The sequence below is a fragment of the Phytophthora sojae genome (assembly GCF_000149755.1).
Source record: "Phytophthora sojae unplaced genomic scaffold PHYSOscaffold_13, whole genome shotgun sequence".
Lineage (NCBI taxonomy): Eukaryota > Oomycota > Peronosporomycetes > Peronosporales > Peronosporaceae > Phytophthora > Phytophthora sojae.
The window spans coordinates 315836-335822 of NW_009258127.1; the positions used below are offsets into that span (position 1 = coordinate 315836).

Below are 19987 nucleotides of genomic sequence, written 5' to 3' on the forward strand. Positions count from 1 at the left end.
AACGGTGAGTGGTGCTGTCTGTTTATTGATGATTCTCAGGCATGGTTATGCTACGCAGTTCCTCCTCCCTCCCTCTTTGCTCGCCCAAAGCTCAAATAACCAATGTTGGAAGCTGCTGCGTTCACACACAAACCCAACCCAAAGCGCCAACCTGTTCATACTTGCACCTTTGCCACTTGTCACTCAACGATCCGAACGCCTCCCACACGTGCCCTCCGTCAACGTAAACGTCCTGACGCTGAAGTTTCACGTTGTACGTAAGTGCCAAATGATACCAGCGGTTGGGCGTCACTCGATGAACTTCTCGCTTCTCGTTGAGCACCGAGCAGTACAAATTACTCTCCGCGTCAACCAGAGCAAATTGCTCAGAAATGCAGCGTTGGTGAAGGTGATTCGACACGCGACTAGCCTGAGCGCCGTAGATGACCCCACCACAATGCTGTACAGTGTTGCTTGGGAGGCTGCAAAACCACAAGTCGAAGCTGAAGCTGTCGTGAGTCTCGGACCAAAAACGGAAGCGATGATTCCAAAACACTGGGAGGTCGGGAGGTTCCAGTAGCGCATAGGCCAATTGTGAACTTTTCGAATGCCGCCTATAATTCGAGTTGTGGTCGACGAATTGGAGAGATCGAGCCTGCATGTATCGGCGTATTGATCTCTGAATCGACCGCGAGGCGGTTTTGCCACAATGAGTTGTCGGACAAGACGCGGAGAGCCCACGAGTTGGTGTGCGAGAGGTATTAGACGTCAAACCCAGAGAGGCAACTGCATGTCGTGAGCAGGAGATCAGCCGGCAGCAAGTTCAAACGCATGATTCATAGTCAACTGCAGTGAATGTTGCGGCGATCTTTGTCACGCCCTTCCGGGATGCGACACGATCAGTACTTTTCATCCGATAATAGTTTTGTTTTTTTATAGGCCATCTCGATCGAACCTCAGTCGGGACATGACGCGCGCTGCGATAGATGGCAACGCCGAACGACTGCCGACGACGGCAAGTCCTAGCGTCTCTGGTTCCAGTGAAGGCTCGTGAAACTCGCCATGATATCTCGCTGGTAGGTTGGCAACATGGCTGCAGCAAATATTTTTTTTGTTTCGAGCTCACACACTTGTGTCTCCAGACTGACTACGGCGCACACAGTGCATTCACCCCGCGTCAAAACCAAACACCCGACGGCGATACGGGGCAGATCGAGCAATCTGCAAGACATCGAGAGGGGCACGAAAGCGATCAGCCCACTCCTGGTTCAATTGACACCAAGGAATTGATTTACAGCGATATCGAGCACGTTCAGCAGCAGTGGGTGGAGCACCAGCAAGAACGGCTCGACTTGTTGCTTCAGAGTCCGCTTGCAGTAACTCCACCGCGACCGTCTAATGCGCAAAACTCCACACTTGAGCTTCGTTCGGGTAGTTATTCCACACCGCTGCGACAGCTAGACCACATTGAGCGGCTCTTTCAAACGTAAGCTACAACTTGACTAAAGGATGATTTCCTTTTACTGTGATCTGACTGAAGTTCTTGTAACAGAGCTGGAGGAAGCTTGCCGACGTCGACCGGGAGTACAGATTACCTGGTAGCCTCACAATGCTACGCCATGGTAAATTATCTCCTTTCGCCGTGTTAAAATCTACCATCAAACTTGCTGACAACCGATCGCATGACGATATCATTCAGGCTCTCGAGCAATTGACAGTTCTGACCAAGTCACTTCAAGACCAAAAGGAGTAAGGATTCGCGATAAATATGCCCCCAAAGCACCACCAAGGCGGTTAAACGAAATACATGTATGCGAGCCGACCTCCGGACATACCCAACCGATATGACGACTGGCGGATTCAAGTAAGCATTCAGGGGCGTTTCACGGGCATGACCGAGGGGCTCCTCTTTCAATTCGAATTGCAAGTGACCTGCGTCATGTGGGGTCATCTATCGACAATCCTTCTGGAGATTTCTGCCAGAGATTGCTACTGTGGTTGCTGGGTAGTCATCTCGAGATGTTTAAGCCGAGGCTTCGAGCTACAGCCCCCGTTCAGCAAGAGCGTCAATTTGACCCATGATGAAGTCCATAGCTCGCAGAAGAACGCAGATGGTTTGGCCACTCTCCAAAACTCGAAAGTTGAGCGTGAATCGATTGCTGCGATCTTGACAAGCCCGACGCAGCGGTGGAGTGAACCAAGTTTCTCGAGCCTTGCTACTGGTGAGGTCTGTCTCTGCTCCTCACATCAACGCGTTTTTAACTGCGTTCGTCCACAAGGGACGGGGTGTCATCCCATACATCTTCCACCCTCTATGTATCTCCACTTCAACGCGCGTGACATCCCTTCCCGTGCTTTGCAATCTTTCATCACTCAGCCCGACCGACGTCAGTCTCCGATCCACCAAGCAGCGCACACACCAGACCCACCCCCTTCCTCCCTTCCTCATGGTGCGCTTCACGGTCCTCTCCTCGCTGCAGCGGTGCGTGAACCGCGTGCTCGTCGTGGGCGCCCTCGAGACGCTGCAGGCCCAGGGCGCGGCCGACAGCTTCCTGCAGCAGACGCTCGTGGCCGCCTCCGCGCGCGGCGTGAGCTTCTCCGCGGGCGCCAACCCGCTGCTGCTGCAGCACGCGCTGGACACGCTGCGCCCAGGCGCGGACAGCGGCGCCACGTCGGAGCTGCTGCTGGCCCCCGAGGCCAAGGGCGTCGACGCGCTGCACGTGACGCTGCACGCGCTGCCCACGCAGGTCTCGCGCTCCAACAGCGCGGCCCGCCCGCACGCCATCGCGTCCTTCGTCAAGGGCCACAGCGCGCGCGTGGCCAAGCGCGACGCCAAGGACGATGATGACGACGTCGTGCTGGTCGTGCTCATGCTGCCGGGTCACACGGACACGTGGTTCGCGGCGGGCGCGGCCGTGGCGCGCGCTGCGCCGCTGTACGAGCACAAGCTCAAGAAGACCAACGCGCTGCCTCCTGTGACGGCCGCCACGCCCGACAAGCTGCAGGTCGTGTACCAGACGCCGCTATCGGGCGAGCAGACCACGCTCGTGCAGCATACGGCGGACGCCATCCAGCTCGCCGCGCGCCTCGTGGACGCGCCGCCCAACGAACTGCACTCGGACGCGTTCATCGCCGAGGCGCGCGCGGTGGCCCAGCGCACAGGCTCCAAGATCACGGTCATCCAGGGCGACGAGCTGCGCGACCAGGGCTTCGGCGGCATCTACGGCGTGGGCAAGGCGGCCACGCACAAGCCGGCGCTCGTGTGCCTGAGCCACGTGCCGGAAGGCGCGGCCCAGGACGCCAAGGGCGTGGCCATGGTGGGCAAGGGCATCATCTTCGACACGGGCGGCCTGTCCATCAAGACGGGCGGCATCATGGTCGGCATGAAGCGCGACATGGGCGGCGCGGCGGCGCTGCTGGGCGCCTTTGAGGCCGCGTGCCACGCCAAGAACACGACGGACAAGACGCCGCTGCACGCGGTGCTGTGCGTCGCCGAGAACTCGGTCGGCCCCGACTCGACGCGCGTGGACGACGTGCTCGTCATGTACTCGGGCAAGACGGTGGAGGTGAACAACACGGACGCGGAGGGCCGCCTCGTGCTGGCGGACGGCGTGGCGTACGCTGTCAAGCACCTGAACCCCAAGGTGATCGTGGACATGGCCACGCTCACGGGCGCGCAGGGCATCTCGACGGGCAGCCGCATCGGCGCCATCTACACCAACAACGAAGAGCTCGAGGGTCTGGCGGTCAAGGCCGGCAAGATCTCCGGCGACCTGGTGCACCCCATGCCGTACGCGCCCGAGTTCCACCGCCCCGAGTTCAAGTCCACCATCGCAGACATGAAGAACTCGGTCAAGAACCGCGCCAACGCGCAGGTCTCGTGCGCCGGCCAGTTCATCGCCAACCACCTTGGCGAGTTCGAGAACACGGGCAAGTGGCTGCACGTGGACATGGCCTTCCCGTCGTTCACGGGCGACGACGAGCGAGCCACGGGGTTCGGCGTCGCATTCATCCAGTCGTTGCTGAAGGAGATCGACGGCGCGTGCTGGTAAATATGAGCAGTTTATTGTCCATGAGGTTAGTGCTCTGCCTTAGGCACCTCGACGGGCTTTTTCGGCTTGGTGAGAATCGAGTCCCATGTCTGACGTTTTAAAAACTCGATCATATAGTCCTCGCTGATTTGGCGTCAGGGCTGAAGTGCCCATTTCGATGCCCATTTGGCTGTCCAGCTCCTTCGGTTTGACATTGCGAGCAAACATCTTGTTGAAGAGGTGAAACTGCAGCCTCGTTCCGAGCTTGTCGAGGTCCGGGGTATGTTTAAGGGATTCGAAGAGCAGTGCTAGGTCTCCGTCCTTGGGGTTTGTCTTCTTCAGCTAATCGTACACCTCGCCATACCAGAACGGTTTCTTCGCCTTCGCTCGGTACGATATGCCGTACTTGAGCCACTGCCGAGTTATCATCGAGCTTCATGGACTTCTCTCCAAGTCGCAACAAAGTGAAAACGTCCGACGGGTGCGTTTTGGCCATACGCCACTGAGCTTACTGAGCCCTGAGCTTGAGGGCTCACTCTCGACGCCAGCTCGATGATCTTCGAGAGTCTCGGGACCGGTATATTCACCCTCTCTTCGCGGGTCGTAAGCTTCGTGTCCGTAGTATCGGGGGTCTTGAGCGATCGAAGCGGCTGGGCACTTGTGCTTGAGGTGTCATGTCTTCGCACTGAGGCAGCGTTGACGTTCACGACGAGAACCACGATGAACAGCAAGACCAGACTACGCAATGCGTACATCTTTATTTGTTTCTTGGCTTGTCGTGGTCTGGGACAACTCGGAAGTGCGGGCAACAGATAGGATACTGTAGATATTGGTGGTGGATGGCGCGGACAAATGTTTACGGGAATTGTATCGCCATCCGGGAGAGTATCAAATGGCAGGACGTACAGGATTACGTTCCGTTACTAAACATGCAGAAGTTGTGTGCATGCAGAAAAAAATAATTTAATTAAAAAGAGGAACTGCAGCTTGAGTCCTTGCGATCCCCATCCATGTTACAAGCTGTAGCTACCCGTGCCCAGTAAATATCGTATTAACAGCGGACGCGATGACACGCACAGCATTTGTAAGCTGCAGTTTCGTGTTGCATTCAGCTGCGACGCCCCCCCCCCCCCCCCCCCCGACAACAACACCCGAGTCCTTGCAAAGAGTTTAGCATTGGTGCCTGGGAGAAGATAGCCATCTAAACCGCAACAAATTCAAATTCAAATTGGTGCTTAAGGACTTAACTCCTTTACCCCTCTCTTCTTTGGCTGCGTCAGTCTTTCGCGGAGCATTTGCTTGTCTATCAGGATGACATCCTGACTCGAACTCTTGAATCTCAAAGCGAGCCGCGGGTGCCGACCAGCGTCGCCAATTACGAGAATGCTAAGCACGACAACGAGTTTATATTCCGCTGAAAATGTTTAATTCATCACCAGAACGAGGGGATTTCTCGAGTCAACTTCTGTTACAGGGCAGCGTTGCGGGCTTTTCGCTGCTCAATCCACAAATCCTTCCCTGCCCAGGTACTTTAAAAGAACGCAAAGGTATTTAATATATACCTCGTTGGTCTTACATCTCAGTAGCGCTTAAGTCCCGGTTTCGAGCTTCCCCATTTCACTGTTCAGGGCCTCCTGTGGGTTCACTTTGCGAACAAACAAGGCGGTACGAAGTTGCAACTGATTTCCGATATAGAAACCCAATCTCACTTTGCTACATGTAGGAGGGGGTGATCCAGTTTACCTTCGCGGATCAAAGAGCACCGAACATGAAAGTACGTGAAATACTTATCGTACCTCTCACGAGCGATACCATACGCGCGGTGGTTCTCAAGCAGCACGTCATAGTTCTTGCTGGGCGGGACCCAATATCGAAAAAGGGTCTTGTAGTCGACGTCTCTTGTGGCCAGCAGCTCGAGCAGGTACTCCTTCTTTTCAGCGTCCGCCCCCCCCTCTCTTCTTCAACAATGCCTTCACGTCTGAACGGAGTGTAACTTCGGTGGCCCAAGACTCAATCTTCTTGATTGCTTTGGCTATAACAGTCCTCACGCCTCTCTCTTCCTCGGCAGCGCTGTTTGTCGACTCGGCACCACGGAGAGACCGCTTATCAGTTTGGATGGATGAGAGACTTGACTTGGACTCTTGAATGTCAAAGCGAGCTGCGGGTGCCGAACGGGCATCGACACTAACAAGAATGGAAAGCGTGACCACGAGCAGAAGAAAACACTTGTGCATCCTTGTCGAACGAAGCAATTCGGGAAGTGAAGAGCCCCAGAGAGAGCTCAGATATCCATCCACCAGTTCTGTAGGCGTCACGCTATCGATTATGTGTTCTTAGGAGTTACTTCGAAGAACTTGCATCACGTAATCGAGAATGAGCGAACTTCTATCTCAGGCTTTACAGCACATTTCTTGTACTGTAAAAAAATACTTAATGACTTATGTTTCAGGGAAGCGCTACGGACTTCTTTTTGCTGGTCAACCCATACACTCCTTCGTATTTAAGTTCTGTTTTTAAAGTAGCTCGAAGGTATATTGCTCGTTAATCTTGCATCTCAGTAGCGCCGAGATGACCGTCTCGAGATTCTTCATTTCACTGTTCAGGGCCGGGGACTTCATTTCGCGAACAAACACGCTGATATAGAAGCGATACTGCAAGCCCTTTACAAGCTTCAAGACCCGGGGTAGTTTTGAGGCTTTCGAAGAGCAGCGTCAGCTCTCCATCCGTTGCTTGGGTGTTCCTAAGCAACGCGAACACACCGTTAAAATCGAACGAATGTTTCGTCTTCGCTAGGTACATTTACAATATGCCGTGCTTGAGTCACTGCAGCTGTCGTCAAGTGCCATTGTTTTCTCTCCGAGCCGCAACAAGTAACGACTCGCCCGGGTGTGATTTGACCATCAACTACATATCAAAATGTTTCGAGCTGAACTTTGGCACTTGGCCTCGACACCAGCTTGATGATCTTCGGCAGTCTTGGCAGCGGTATGTTCACCCTTTTTTCGCAGGTTGTAAGCTTAGCGCCCGTAGCGTCGAGAGTCTTGAGCGGCCGACGCAGTTAATCAGTCGTGCCTCGAGCTTTTTAAGGTCGTTGCACTGTGGCAGCGTTGCTGTTCGCAATGAAACCCACGAAGAACGACAGCAGCAAACCACGCATCGCGTGCATATTTATTTTGTTTCCTGGCTTGTCGTGGTCTTGGATACTTGAGAAGTGCACGTGGGGAGCAATGGTGGTGGAGGGCGGCAGGTTCATAGCTAAGGATCTAATCTTTGTTACGTCCTTACGAGATGAATGCTTACGAAAATTGTAGCATCGTCACAAACGAATTTGTGTGAATCGACAGCAGTAAACGGCACCACGTAGTACTAGTAGAAGGTAGCCATGCAAAGGTCAGTGTCGCTGACCTGACTCAGTGATCGCTTGTTCACACGCATGTAAATTGGCACAAAGTTACTAGTGCGTGTATGCGTTTCAAAACTGTCAATGCTTAGCTCCATGCCTGAACTTATCGAGATGAACAATAAAGTATGTGAAGTAGCCTTGCCATCTCTTATAGACGGGGCCATACGGGTCATGAACTGGGGGCTTTTCACCGTCAAGTACTCGTCGGGTGTGATATCGTGCTTGTAAAGAGTCCGGTAGTCGACGTCTTTCTTCGCCAGCAGCCCCAGCAGATAGATAATCTCTGTTTTGGGCACTCGTCCCTCCCCTTTTCAGCAGCGAGGCCTGAGTCTCCACGTAGTCTAGCTTCCTTGATCCAAGACTTGACCCATTGAACTCCTTAAGAGACAGCAGTCGGCAAGCCCCTCTCTTCTTTCACTGCGGCTGTCGTCGACTCGACGCCACGAAGCGCTCGCTTGTCAGTCTGGAGGGCATGACCCCCGCCCGAGAGACTAGGCTTGGTCACTTGAATCTTGAGATGGCCTGCGGCTGTCGAACGAGCGTCGCCACTCACAAGAATGACAAGCGTGACCACAAGCAGAAGAAGAAAACGCCGATTGTTCATCCTTGCCGAGCGAAGCGATTTCGGAAATGAAAGAGCCCCGCAAGGAGGTCAGATATTTAACCAGCTACAGGGGCTCTGGTCCAGTACAATGCGTCACGCTAAGTATCGGTTATGGTTTTCCCCATCGGCAAGACTGTCTGAGCCAGAAGTCCGTACGCGTTAGCATCACGCTATCGGTCGTTCCGACCAGCCGGCCCGAAGCCCCCAACCGACCCTGACAGTTCCTGCCCAGCTTGAGCTTGAGCACTCTTTGCGCTCCGCGAGAAGAGATAAACTTTGCTTGACCGACCCGCAACATCCCTGTGTTGGATTTCCAACATCATTTTGACCAACTCAGTGCCGTACTTAAACGGAGCGGGTAGGACGTTTTCATTGGTCGATCTAGCCTGGTCTGGAACATTCGCGACCCAGCATCTGGAGCGTTCCAGATTGTCCTCGTCACACGTCGCAGGTTTTTCCGCGACCGCGACCACTTCAACGTCTCTCACAATTCAATTTGCCCCGTGACAACCAAGTCAAAGCAACAACTACCAGTAACGCATTACCGAGCCCTCCACACCACCGCAGACAGACAGCGATGGAGGCCCAGACAACCCACGAGAAGAACCGGCTGCGCGCCATCGAGCTCAAGGTGCAGGACGTGCAGAGCAAGCTCAGCTCGAGACTCCCGGCCCAGTTCCGGCACGTGGCCGCGCTCGTGTGCGGCGCCAAGTGGCGGCTGCAGGCGCTCAAGCCACAGGACGCCGCGGCCGTCGTCAAGAAGACGCGTCTGGAGCTCGGCGCCTTCGACTACCGCGTGAAGGAGCAGGCGGAGCTGCTGACGCGCTGCCTGCTGGAGCTGGACGACGTGCTGAGCCACGGCGACGCCGACGTCAAGAGCGCGCGCAAGGCGCTGGTGCTGCTCGTGCAGCAGCTGTTGCCCCAGGCCGACGCCTTCAAGGAGCGCAGCGCCAAGCTCAAGCAGTTAGGAGAGGACCTGCTCGCAACGTTTGCGGAGCAGACGCAGGCGCCGTCAACTCCCAGCGACAGCAGCTCCGAGTCCGACGACATGCACGTGAAGGCGCTGTTCGGACAGAGTGAAGACGAGGAGGACGAAAGTGCGTCAGAGGCAGAGGAAGAAGAGCAGAGAGAAGATGGCGAAGAGATGGAGGAGGCTGAAGACGCCAAAGAGGACGAGCCCATGGAGCCCGAGACCGAGGTCGTGGAAGACGAAGAGGCCGACGACGAAGCTGAAGCTGAAGACGATAAACAACTCGCTCCTCCACAGAAGAAGGCCCCGCGTCTTCTGCCGCCAACTATGGGTCTTACCCCACAGACAATGGACATCGACGTCAACTCGCTACCGGTGTGGCGGCCGTACTACCAGCTGCAGCGCCGACAGGACGGCATCTACCTCCTCGCGCGCCTCAAGAACATCGACCCGCGCAACGTGCGCGTGCAGTGGAACGAGCACAGCGACGTGCTCCGAGTGAGCGGCTTCCGACTGCCCACGCAGAAGGACATCGTGATGTCGCGCCTCAGCGGAGCCCCGACCTTCGGCCGCTTTGAGATTGCCGAGCAGTTCCCGCGGCACATGCTCAACATGGAGGAGGCCACGCAGCAGATCTTCGAGGACGGCACGCTGCAGATTCGCATGCCATTCCACGTCATGCGGCGGCCAGTGCGGTATCACCCGGCCTCGTTCTTCCAGCCGCAGGACTGCTTCGTCTGGTAATAGGAGAAAACAGTCAGGGGATAGCAGCACAGCATGTAATACAATAGGATAGGTTTTCTTTTAAGAAAAATCATAAATTTACAGCGATCTTCATCAAAGTTTCACAGGAAAGAATAACTGGTGAGCTAGACTACACTACTTGCGGAAGAAGCCGTCATACTTGCCTAACATTTCTACTTACTTAAGTACAAAAATACAGATCAACCTAGATTACATGTCGTATTTTCAGACGAAAATATTCTACTGCGAAGTCAAGATCCTCAAGATGGTCGATATTTGTTGATGGTCTCATGACAAGCGTCAACCCAATATTCCTAGGACAAGTGGTAGGACAAATTCGAATTGGAAGGTGGAACCTGAAGCAGGATACAAGGTGGATTATTGAGGTTGTGTACGCACGAAAGCTGCGTGTTCGATTGCAAACCCATACATCTATGCCATCCATCCGCTACCCAGTAGCTGGGGAAACAGACCCAGCAACTTAGCACTGGCGGCCCTGCGTGCCGTCGGCCGGGATGTACCAGCAGTGCTTGGTCTGCACGCCGCCCACCTTGGTGCTCTGGAAGTTCTCGCCGAACTGCCAGTTGTTGTCGGTCGTGTGGTACTGCATCTTGATCCAGTTCTTGGAGGCCTGGAGCGACATGAAGCCGTACTCGTTGCTGCCGTAGGTCCACAGGTTCTTGACGTACGGGGCCGCGTACGACGGGATGCCGCTGGCCGGCTCCTTCTGGACACCGCCACCAGCGCCGTTCTCGAAGAAGTGGATGCCCAGCGACTGCGAGTAGTCGTGCTTCTCGCCGTGCGTGTGGCCGTTGAGCCACACGTGCACGCCCGAGCCGCGCAGCACGTCGAACCACCGCTTCATGTTGTGCTCGGCGTAGTCGTTGTACGTGCTGTAATGGCTGTTGACGATCTTCCACGTGGCCGTGGACTGCTTGACCTGCTGCGCGATCTTGGTGCGCGCGTCATCGCCCCACGCCTTGAACTTGGCCATGCACTGGTCGAACATGGCGTTGTCGCCGCCGCAGCAGAACTGGTGGCCACGGCCGACGTTGCGGCAGGTGGCACTGTCGCCGTTCGAGTAGCTGTAGCACTGGCAGCAGATCTGCATGGCGCCGTGGACGTCGGCGTCGTTCGTGTCGACGTTGAAGATGTCGATGCTGATGCCCGTGGCCGGGTCCTCGATGCGGTGCACGTAGAAGTGGTCCTTGAGGTTCCAGCGGTTGTCGTTCGGGCTCGTGTAGGTGGCCTGGTAGTTGAACTTGTTGTCCACGGCCTGCAGCAGCGCGGCCGTGTTGGGGCAGCGCGAGTTGTTCTCGCAAATGAAGCTGGCGCCACCGTAGTCGTGGTTGCCCAGCACGTTGACCCACGGGATGGTCTTGATGTTGGCGCCGTCGAACTTCTCCTCGAACGTCTGCGTGAACTGGCCGTCGCGGCCGGCGCGGCTGTTGATGCCCGACCAGTAGAAGTTGTCGCCGTGGCCGATGATGACCTTGGGCTTGACGGCCTGGTTGCCGGCCTGCGTGTTCATGAGGCTGGCCACGACGTCCTCGGCCACGACATCGTAGTTGCTGTACGAGCTGGAGCGCGTGCAGCACGAGCTCTTGTAGGGCGTGGTGCCCCAGTCACCGATGGCGAAGGCGGCCAGCGGGTAGGCCGCCGTGGTCGGGTCCGTGGACGCAACGTTGCCCGACGGGGCCGCCGCCGGCGTGGACGGAGACGAACTCGAGCCGCCGTTGACGACACCCGACACCGCGCCGGGGTTCGACTTGGCCGTGCCCTTGCCGGCCTTGAGCCAACAGGTACCGCCGTTGTAGTTGGTCCACGTGAAGGCACCGCATCCGCTACGGCCGGAACAGATCGAGCAGCACCCGTTAGCCGAGGAGCTCTGAGCGCTGCCGACGTCGGCGCCGCTGTAGTCGACGTTCTGCTGCAGAGCCGAGCAAGTGGACGTCGCCTGGACGACACCCGACACGGCGCCGGGGTTCGACTTGGCCGTGCCCTTGCCGGCCTTCAGCCAGCAAGTACCGCCGTTGTAGTTGGTCCACGTGAAGGCACCGCATCCGCTCTTGTTGGCGCAAATGTTGCAGCATCCGTTGGCCGAGGCGCTATAGGCGCTGCCGACGTCGGCCCCGCTGTAGTCGACGTTCTGCTGCAGAGTCGAGCAGGTGGCCGCCTCCGTGACGGTGACGCCCAGAAGGGCCGCGGAGATGAACAAGAGTTTGGCACTCAGCATGGTGTTGCTGGTAAGGTTCTCAACACAATACGCGAGTAAATTGGAGAATGAGAGCGTGAGAGTTGTGGGGCCAGCGGATCAGGACGGGAAAGACTTCAGAGGGTTGGTCTGCTACGTTCCCATGTGTTGAATTTCGGCATTTTGGTGTTGGTACGTTGGGCGGGCTATCCCATCTCGTGCACGGAGGGCGGGCACTCGACGACAGATTTGAGGCAGAGAATCCAATCCATACTTTGAGTTAATCAACAGCTTACCCAGAGTTGCAAATGCACGATCAGGATCGGGGCTACGTGAGAAAAGCAGCCACATGGCGTCGGCTATAACGCCACAGACTGTGCAACACTGCTGTCGACACTGACTGCGCCACATGACGACCAGCCTCTACAGGCTTCGAACGGCAAGACGCGCGATCCACGCGATGCCACCACGGCACCAAGTTTGGATCCTCACAGAGTGCACAGGCCACCGGAATCCTCCCGCCACGACAACACTGTGATGGAGAGTTCGGGCAACCTACCGGATGTATTGCATCATGCAATGGCCACTGCCCATCGAGTCCCCCTTTGCGCCTGACGTTGAATCGGGGGCCTAGACACGAACAGTTGGGACCTTGATCGGGCGCATAGGACTGTATCGTTGGCACGATGGGGCAGTCAGCAAAAAGAGCCGTGGACTTCGACATCTCGACGTTGCGCCGGACTGGCCCGAATTTGATCTGACAGCCACCAGGAGGCGCCTTTGGCAATGGCGCCATCGCCTTCTCGCAGCGCTGACTGCCATCTGCAGCCGAGTGGATATTCCTGTCTTATGTTACTTCATTCATTTGCGGTGTGGTGCGCTCGATCGCTAGGATACAAAGGCACAGGAGAAGGATGTTATAGGGACATTCATCGTCTTGACGAGTCAGTTACGTGTATCATGTTGTTATGGAGTACCGGCCCGCTTGCAGCTTCCACATGTAGCAAGGTGCTGTCACAGCAACAACATCTCCAGAAGCAATGAAAACACGAGCTAGAATATCTGAACAACGTTGGTCGGTATTATAATACAGTAGTCGGAAAATAATTTACGGATAAATAAGTTTATTGCTGGGATTCTCAACGAATCTACAAACCGTCGTGTGAAGGATAGCTGTTCAATGAGCTCACTGCAGTCGTCGAATCTACATATTAATAATACATGTATGCATAAATATTAATACTGAGGAATTGCTAAAAGCTAGCGGGGTTGAAGCGGCTTTGAGCGCTTTCGGCGCTGTAATTAACGCGCGAAAATAATGAAACTTGCATTCAACACCTTCAAGTCACGGAAAGGCTATCTCACGACCCGAAAGACTACAGTGTCACGACAACAAGCGCGTCTTTCGGCCCGAAAGGCACCCGAAACTTTCGGGTGCCTTTCAGGTGTCACGTACGGAGACAAGCACTTCGGAAGCATCTAGGGGACGAATCTACAGAAGTAACCACAGTCGACGGTCTGTGGCTCGTGTCACCAGCGCATGCGAAGCGGACTTCCTTATTGAAATCGAGCCGCTAATGAAAAATAAAACTCGATAGCGTCAGTGACCAAAGTCTGATTTCATGCTTATGTAGATTTTCTGAGGCGTACTGCCGCTAATGCAGTCATTGAAATGTCCACGATGCATTCTGCTAGGAGCCGGACGAGCGACGTTCAGCTCGATCCCAAATGCATTTACAGGTTGGGGAACGTGTATCCCGCGGGGGCGGCCTCGCAACCCGCTCCGGGGGCGTTGCAAACCGTGCACATCTGCGAGTACAGCGAGCGACTGCAACCGTACTTGGCGCGCGCACACACGGCGCTGTTCTGGTAGCACTTGGGGTTGGCCGCGGTGAGGCTCGAGACGGCTGGCAGGGGGCTCATGTTGGGGTTGCGGCCGCTGCTGACCATCTGGTTATAGGTCGACACCAATTGGGCCGCGCGGTTCGCGTTGGCGTTCTGGTCGCCAGGGTTCTTCCAGAAGTCGATGCTTTGCTCCACCTCGAAGCCGCGGCCGGTGTTGCGGGCCTTGAACTCGATGCCGCCGGCCTGGCAGTACTGCTGGTAGTTGCTGTAGCCCATCTTGGTGATGCCCACCAGGTCGTCGATGTTGAGGTAACCCAGGATCTTGTAGCTGTACGTGCACTTGACACCGTCGGGCTGCGTGCCCATGGGGCACAGGCCGCCATTATACTGCGCGCGGCACTCGGCCGTCTTGTCGTTGCGGTACTTCTGCGCGCACGAGTTGGGGAACGAGCACCAGTAGTTGTTCGGGTACGGGGCGCGCGGGTCCGAGCCCTGCGGGTTGCAGCCGACGTTCGGGCCGATGTCCTGCACGCCGTCCAGGCCGTAGAAGAGCTTGCAGCTCTTGGGCAGGTCCGAGCCGGCGTTCGTGCACTTGGCGCCGTCCATGGCCACGAAGTCGCCGTACTCGAGCGGGTTGTGGTTCTCGTAGTACTTGACCGAAGCCGTGGGCTGCACGATGGTCATCTCGTAAAACACGACGTACTGCATGTCGTTCTTGCGGTGGCACTTGACCGACTGCTCGTTCACGTTGATGCCCTCGGCCTGCACGTACATGAGCGCGCCCTCCACGGACGCCGTGTTGACGGTGTCCAGGTTGTTCATGTACTGCTGCTCCGTGTTGGAGCCGTACTTGGACAGCCACTGGCCCACCTCCGGGTGCCACACGGGGGCGTCACCCTGGACACGGGCCTGGATGACCTTGACGGGCTTCATGCTCCAGGCGCCAGAGTTGTTGTTGTTGTTGTTAGAGGACGAGCCCTGCACAACGCCCGAGATGGCGCCCGGGTTGGACGTCGCCGAGCCCTTGCCGCTCTTGAGCCAGCAGGTGCCGCCGTTGTAGCTGGTCCATGTGAAAGCACCGCAGCCGCTCTTGTTCATACAGATCGAGCAGCAACCGTTGGCCGAAGCACTCTGAGCGTTGCCGACATTGGCGCCGCTGTAGTCGACGTTGTTCTCCATCGACTGGCAAGTCGAGGAACCGGACGAACCGGACGAGGAGGAGCCCACAACACCCGAAATGGCGCCCTGGCTGGAGGTTCCCGTTCCCCTTCCGCTCTTCAGCCAGCAGGTACCGCCGTTGTAATTGGTCCACGTAAACGCACCACAGCCGCTCTTGTTCTTACAGATCGAGCAGCAACCGTTAGCCGAGGAGCTCTGGGCGTTGCCGACATTGGCACCGCTGTAGTCGACGTTCTGCTCTAGAGTCGAGCACGTAGCGGACGAGCCCTGCTGAAGGACACCCGAGACGGCGCCGGGGTTCGAAGCTCCCGTTCCCTTGCTGCTCTTCAGCCAGCAGGTTCCGCCGTTGTAGTTGGTCCACGTGAAGGCACCGCAGCCGTTGGTGGTCGAGCAGATCGAGCAGCATCCGCTGGCCGAGGCGCTGCGGGCGTTGCCGACGTTAGCGCCGCTGTAGTCAACGTTGTTCTCCAGCGTCGAGCACGTCGCGGCCTGCGTGACGGCGCCCAGAAGGCCCGCGTAGGCAAGTACAAGCTTGGCGTTCACCATTTCGAGTCGTCCTCAGTAGATACTAGCACACGCGAGTAAATTTTAGAATGAGAGCTCTTCGGCGTCGGCGAGGAGGACGGAGACGGGATAGAGCCGAGAGAATGTTGAGCTGCTGGTGTTTCGGCTTTGGTACTGTAAGACCTGGGTAAGGCTATCCCCCGATGGGATAGATGGGGCCTTCCGCCGGCTGTAACAGAGCTTACCATCGCCAGCATGGCAAAGCACTGTGAAAACCGGTCCCAACTGGCTGACGACAGATTTGTAGCAGGTATTCGGTTCCCACTTCAACGTCATTGCAATTCGCGATTCACAAGGACACGATACGGCTTGGTACACTGAACAGTAATTGTGAAAATTAAGCACAAAAACACCGGCACTTTCTGTTATCTTCGACGCTGTGTCAGTACGTTGTTAGAAAAGTACGGAATGTATCGAATAATATACTTAGTATAGATTTTTTGACCGAGAAGAAGATATAGAGGTTTTTCAAAAATCGTTTAATAGTTTTGGAAGGAAGAGAAGATTAATTTGTGCGTCTTAGGCACCTTATCTAAAAGTATTCTTCCTTTTTCGCGCCTTTTTGTGGTACAGGAGCGTCTCCACATGACGACCAAAAACGAGACCCTTTCGAACGGCAAGACGCTGCACCGAACGCGATCCCACGCGTGTGGACTGCACCGGATTACACATTAGCGCAGACATGCCCACGACAAAATCTACTTTCAACGCGACTGGCATGTACATGTACTGCAACGCTTTCCATACACTTATCGTCGTTGGGCTGAGCTTGATGCAATAGCACGTCGTGCCCATCGTAGTTCCGCTTACGATCCGTGCGCGTTGATCGTAGGGCCAACTTGGCACGGCAGTCAGAAAATCCGCGAACTGTGCCTTCTCCCATGTCAACAACACACCGTGCGTTGCGGGGTATAGACGACGCTTGCAGCAACATCCGTGGATCACACGGGCAGTCAGCATGGAGTTGCTGAGCGGGGGCGGGACGCGCTCGAACAGCCAAAACTTCAACGTTTGCCGAGAAGGAAGTGGTGGGTGGGTCTGAAATATATCGATGGAATAACAACAACTTTACTAAACTGGCCTAGGATGCTTGCTTGTTCTTATCGCTGTCCTGACTGGATGGCAACAATAAAGTACTGTTCCAACATACTGACTTCATCCTGATTGAGTGCGCGACGAATCAACGTCAGCGGAAGCTGCCAGAGGCGCTTCACCGTCGTCGTCGTAACGAGGAATCCAGCACACGTGTGTCGCAATGCAACAGCGACTACGATGGGGGTTAGTTAGCATCGTCATTTGGGCGACGATGTTTTAGGACTCTTACGTGTTGTAGCCTTGTTATTGTCAATTCTGCCCAAATTTTCCAAAAGGGTGCGGTTTGGCTCCGGTCTTGAAATCGAGCGGCGAATCGAACTTCGTCGCTAATTGGCCAATATTCCCTGAAGTGCCCGAGTGCGCACTCCACACAGTCAATGCAAGATGGAGGAAGCGGTAACGCGGCAGCGCGTGCACCCTAGCACTGTCTATCACTGCCTCTACGCGCACATCAAGCTCGGCTATACTAGAAGCCATCTTGCCCACGTCTTCAATAAGACCGAACACACGATCGGCAATTGGCTGCAAGCCTACTACGAGACTGGAGCGTTCCAGCGTACTCGGACCACTCGAGAGAGGAAGTACATGAAGCAGCAACGGGTGTGGCTTTTTAACTACTACCAACATCATCCACTCTCCTACTTAGATGAAGCCCAGGACGCCTTCAAACGAACTCACGGCACCGAGATCTCCAAGACATCAGTGTGGCGCATCATTCACTCGTTTGGTCTGACGTGGAAGGTGTTGGAGCGGATGGCGATTCACATCAAGGAGCAGGAGGTCTTCCGTTTCGTGGAAGAGCTTAGTCACCTCGACTGGAGCCACCACAACCTCGTTTTCCTCGATGAGGTCTCATTTGACAACAGAGGGATGGTTCGCAAGCGAGGCTACGCCGTCCGAGGGAAAAAAGTTGCCATCCGCGGCGACTTCGAGAGAAAACCTCGTGTGTCGATCCTGGCCTTTATTGGTGTCAACGGCATTATCGACTACTTCAGTACGGAAGGCACTTTCGATCGGCCAGAGTTCACCAAGTGCTGTCAAGACCTGGTGCACATAGAGAGGGGGGCGATACGCCAGTATCATGGACCAAACTCAATCTGGATCATGGATGGGGCTACAATCCACCGACACCCGGAAACTATTCACTATCTACGAAGCGTCGGTGTAGTGGTGATCTTCTTGCCAGCGTATTGTCCGTTTTTTAATCCTATCGAGTTCCCTTCGGATACGTCAAGCGCTCCTTTCAACGACACTACTCGGAAGGTAGCGGGTGAGATTTGACTCCATTCGTCGTTCAAACGTTTCAACGCTTCAGAGATTTCGACATGAGCAAGGTGTTCGAGCACTGCGGTTGGAAGAAACAAGGCTACTTCGATCCTGTTGGACCTCTTTCAAGTGAGAACAAAGCCGAACTCGCTGCTAGTGAACGCAACCAAGATGAATTAGAGTTTACGGAACTTGAATCGTAAGAGTAGCTTAAACTCATCAACATGCAATCCTTTTTCTTTCGTCACTCGGCGTGCTCTGTGTCTTCGACGTTCTCCATTTGAAGGAGAGGGTCGATCACTTCGTCGCAAGCAGGAGGGGTGATGTCGCGCAGAAACCCCATGATAACACTCTTGCGCACCTCCAAACCGCGCTCATTTTCATCGAGATACTGTCCGAGAAATTCCCACCTTTGGCGCAGCTGCCGGTAGTCAGCAATTGTGGCCTCCACAACATCTAGCGCCACATTTGCCGTTCGAGTGACTTCGGCCACGTGTTGCTCCATCTGTGTATCCACGAGTCGAAGCAGATTCGCGATATACTCTGGTGGTGGTTGTTGAATAGCGGCGTCCCACGTTGACCTGTTGAGATTCCGCGTGAGATAGTTGGCCCACAGACGCCAAACAACACCTTCACCTTGGAATGTAGCCCCCCCCCCCATTGCTCTCGAAGTCTCTCCACAACATCTCGCAACGAGGTCGCAGTGGTTGCACCCGCACGATCGGTCTCCTCAGGCTGTATGCAGGCTGCGACGAATTCATCTCGATCTTGAGCTCTTGCGATCGACAAACCATACTCGTAGATAACGAGCGTCACTGTATGCCCTCGCATTTTTTGCAGCCACTGCTTCCACGCTTGTGCTGACTTGGTAGACTCCACTACCTTCTTTTTGGCCCTGAACTGCATGACACGGTCCCACTCGTCCACCTCGTGGGTCTCGACAAACCACTCGCCGTCCGTCAGCACCGCTCTGCACTTGACACGGCCGCTGAACAAGCTCCAGATCTTCTGCAGGATCTCGTCGAACGATCCGCCGTTGACAACGACGTCGTCGAGAGTCTCGGCCGACGTATCGCGTTGGGCGATGGTCGCCTTCACGATTGGCCGCAATAGCAACTGGTACAGATGACTTGGAGCTGCTTGGTCTGCTTCTGTTGTTGCTTCGTGCATGCTCTCAGGTCGTGGCAGCGACGTGACCACTCGCGATGTAGCTGGTGCTGCTGGAGGTGCCGCCAACAGACCAACGGATCGTGCAGGAGAAGCAGTAGCGGGTGCTGCCGGTGCTCGTGTCGCTGGAAGCTGCTGCGGCCGAAGCACTGCTGGGGTCGCTTGTAGTGGTCGTGTTCCTTGACCACTGACGTCTGTTTGCGATGGAGATGCGCGTGGAGCCACTGTGGGCTGCGAGGTCGACGGAGAGCTGCCTGGCGTCGGGGTGCGGCTTCGCAATGGGTACGGCGAGACACGCGTAAGAATGGGCTGGCGTGGCGACCTCCGTGGCGTGGCCACCATGGTGCAATTCCAGAACTGCAAAGCTGCAGCTTCCGGTTCCCAAAGGAAAGCCTCTTATTACGCATATATTTCATTCCTTATGTTAGGTTGGTCGATTGGCAGGTCGGTTTCGCTGGATCGATTCAACCAATCGCTCTCGGCAATTTTGAATCGAACGCACAATACAGTATTTGTACATGTGCTCCACACACACGAGAAAAGACTAATTTCACGTACAATTCCGCTGAAAACCACGTACCAAAGGAGAAACGGATGATTTCCATGTACCTCGGCTGAATTGCATGTGTTCGCTGTTAGATCGAAGTTCAGAGTAAATGTTACCATTGTAAAGTGCAACGAAATGTATTATAAAGCATGCTTAGCAGTTTCTTCCACTGCTACTGTCCCGCAACCGCGACGTCAAATACGCGGCGTTGACGGCCTTCGCCAAGTCTTCGATAGCTAGGTGTTCAACAACGCAATTGTCGAATGTCACTCGCCAGAAAACACTCCATTTACGTTTGCCCACGATGACGTAGTTGGATTACTGCATCTCGCCGTCGACTGTTTCTTGACATTCTTTCGAGCACTTCCAGTTGATTGCCTGTCCCGGTTTCTCCGTCAG

At 55.4% G+C, this 19987-nt stretch overlaps 9 protein-coding genes across 9 annotated transcripts; 2 read left to right on the forward strand and 7 right to left on the reverse strand.

Moving 5' to 3' along the window:
- Positions 1-121: 121 nt before the first annotated feature.
- Positions 122-640, reverse strand: PHYSODRAFT_306892 (hypothetical protein; the record flags this gene model as incomplete). Its single annotated transcript, XM_009539179.1, has 1 exon — positions 122-640. The coding sequence occupies one exon, from the start codon at positions 638-640 to the stop codon at positions 122-124; it is 519 nt and encodes a 172-aa protein (XP_009537474.1).
- A 1746-nt stretch (positions 641-2386) lies between these two features.
- PHYSODRAFT_288972 (hypothetical protein) lies at positions 2387-4194 on the forward strand. Its single transcript, XM_009539180.1, has one exon. The coding sequence runs from the start codon at positions 2427-2429 to the stop codon at positions 4029-4031; it is 1605 nt and encodes a 534-aa protein (XP_009537475.1). The 5' UTR covers positions 2387-2426; the 3' UTR covers positions 4032-4194.
- A 241-nt stretch (positions 4195-4435) lies between these two features.
- Positions 4436-4765, reverse strand: PHYSODRAFT_319508 (hypothetical protein; the record flags this gene model as incomplete). Its single annotated transcript, XM_009539181.1, has 1 exon — positions 4436-4765. One exon carries the CDS (start codon positions 4763-4765, stop codon positions 4436-4438), a length of 330 nt encoding a protein of 109 aa, XP_009537476.1.
- A 1179-nt stretch (positions 4766-5944) lies between these two features.
- On the reverse strand, positions 5945-6244 carry PHYSODRAFT_288974 (hypothetical protein; the record flags this gene model as incomplete). Its single annotated transcript, XM_009539182.1, has 1 exon — positions 5945-6244. One exon carries the CDS (start codon positions 6242-6244, stop codon positions 5945-5947), a length of 300 nt encoding a protein of 99 aa, XP_009537477.1.
- Positions 6245-7596: 1352 nt separating this feature from the next.
- Positions 7597-8266, reverse strand: PHYSODRAFT_356076 (hypothetical protein). The gene has a single exon (XM_009539183.1). It carries the CDS (start codon positions 8015-8017, stop codon positions 7793-7795), a length of 225 nt encoding a protein of 74 aa, XP_009537478.1. The 5' UTR covers positions 8018-8266; the 3' UTR covers positions 7597-7792.
- Positions 8267-8521: 255 nt separating this feature from the next.
- Positions 8522-9826, forward strand: PHYSODRAFT_356077 (hypothetical protein). The gene has a single exon (XM_009539184.1). It carries the CDS (start codon positions 8595-8597, stop codon positions 9729-9731), a length of 1137 nt encoding a protein of 378 aa, XP_009537479.1. The 5' UTR covers positions 8522-8594; the 3' UTR covers positions 9732-9826.
- A 386-nt stretch (positions 9827-10212) lies between these two features.
- Positions 10213-11406, reverse strand: PHYSODRAFT_529711 (hypothetical protein; the record flags this gene model as incomplete). The annotated part of the gene is made up of 1 exon (XM_009539185.1): positions 10213-11406. A coding segment is annotated over one exon (1194 nt), but the record flags the coding sequence as incomplete, so codon positions are not given.
- Positions 11407-13517: 2111 nt separating this feature from the next.
- Positions 13518-15495, reverse strand: PHYSODRAFT_348327 (hypothetical protein; the record flags this gene model as incomplete). The annotated part of the gene is made up of 1 exon (XM_009539186.1): positions 13518-15495. The coding sequence occupies one exon, from the start codon at positions 15493-15495 to the stop codon at positions 13660-13662; it is 1836 nt and encodes a 611-aa protein (XP_009537481.1). The 3' UTR covers positions 13518-13659.
- A 2623-nt stretch (positions 15496-18118) lies between these two features.
- Positions 18119-19383, reverse strand: PHYSODRAFT_340929 (hypothetical protein; the record flags this gene model as incomplete). Its single annotated transcript, XM_009539187.1, has 2 exons — positions 18119-18510; positions 18594-19383. The coding sequence occupies 2 exons, from the start codon at positions 19381-19383 to the stop codon at positions 18119-18121; spliced, it is 1182 nt and encodes a 393-aa protein (XP_009537482.1).
- Positions 19384-19987: the final 604 nt, after the last annotated feature.

Excerpts from the sequence above, each read along its gene's own strand:
- PHYSODRAFT_288972 (XM_009539180.1), top strand. The coding sequence starts at position 2,427 with ATGGTGCGCTTCACGGTCCTCTCCTCGCTGCAGCGGTGCGTGAACCGC.
- PHYSODRAFT_356076 (XM_009539183.1), bottom strand. The coding sequence starts at position 8,017 with ATGAACAATCGGCGTTTTCTTCTTCTGCTTGTGGTCACGCTTGTCATT.
- PHYSODRAFT_356077 (XM_009539184.1), top strand. The coding sequence starts at position 8,595 with ATGGAGGCCCAGACAACCCACGAGAAGAACCGGCTGCGCGCCATCGAG.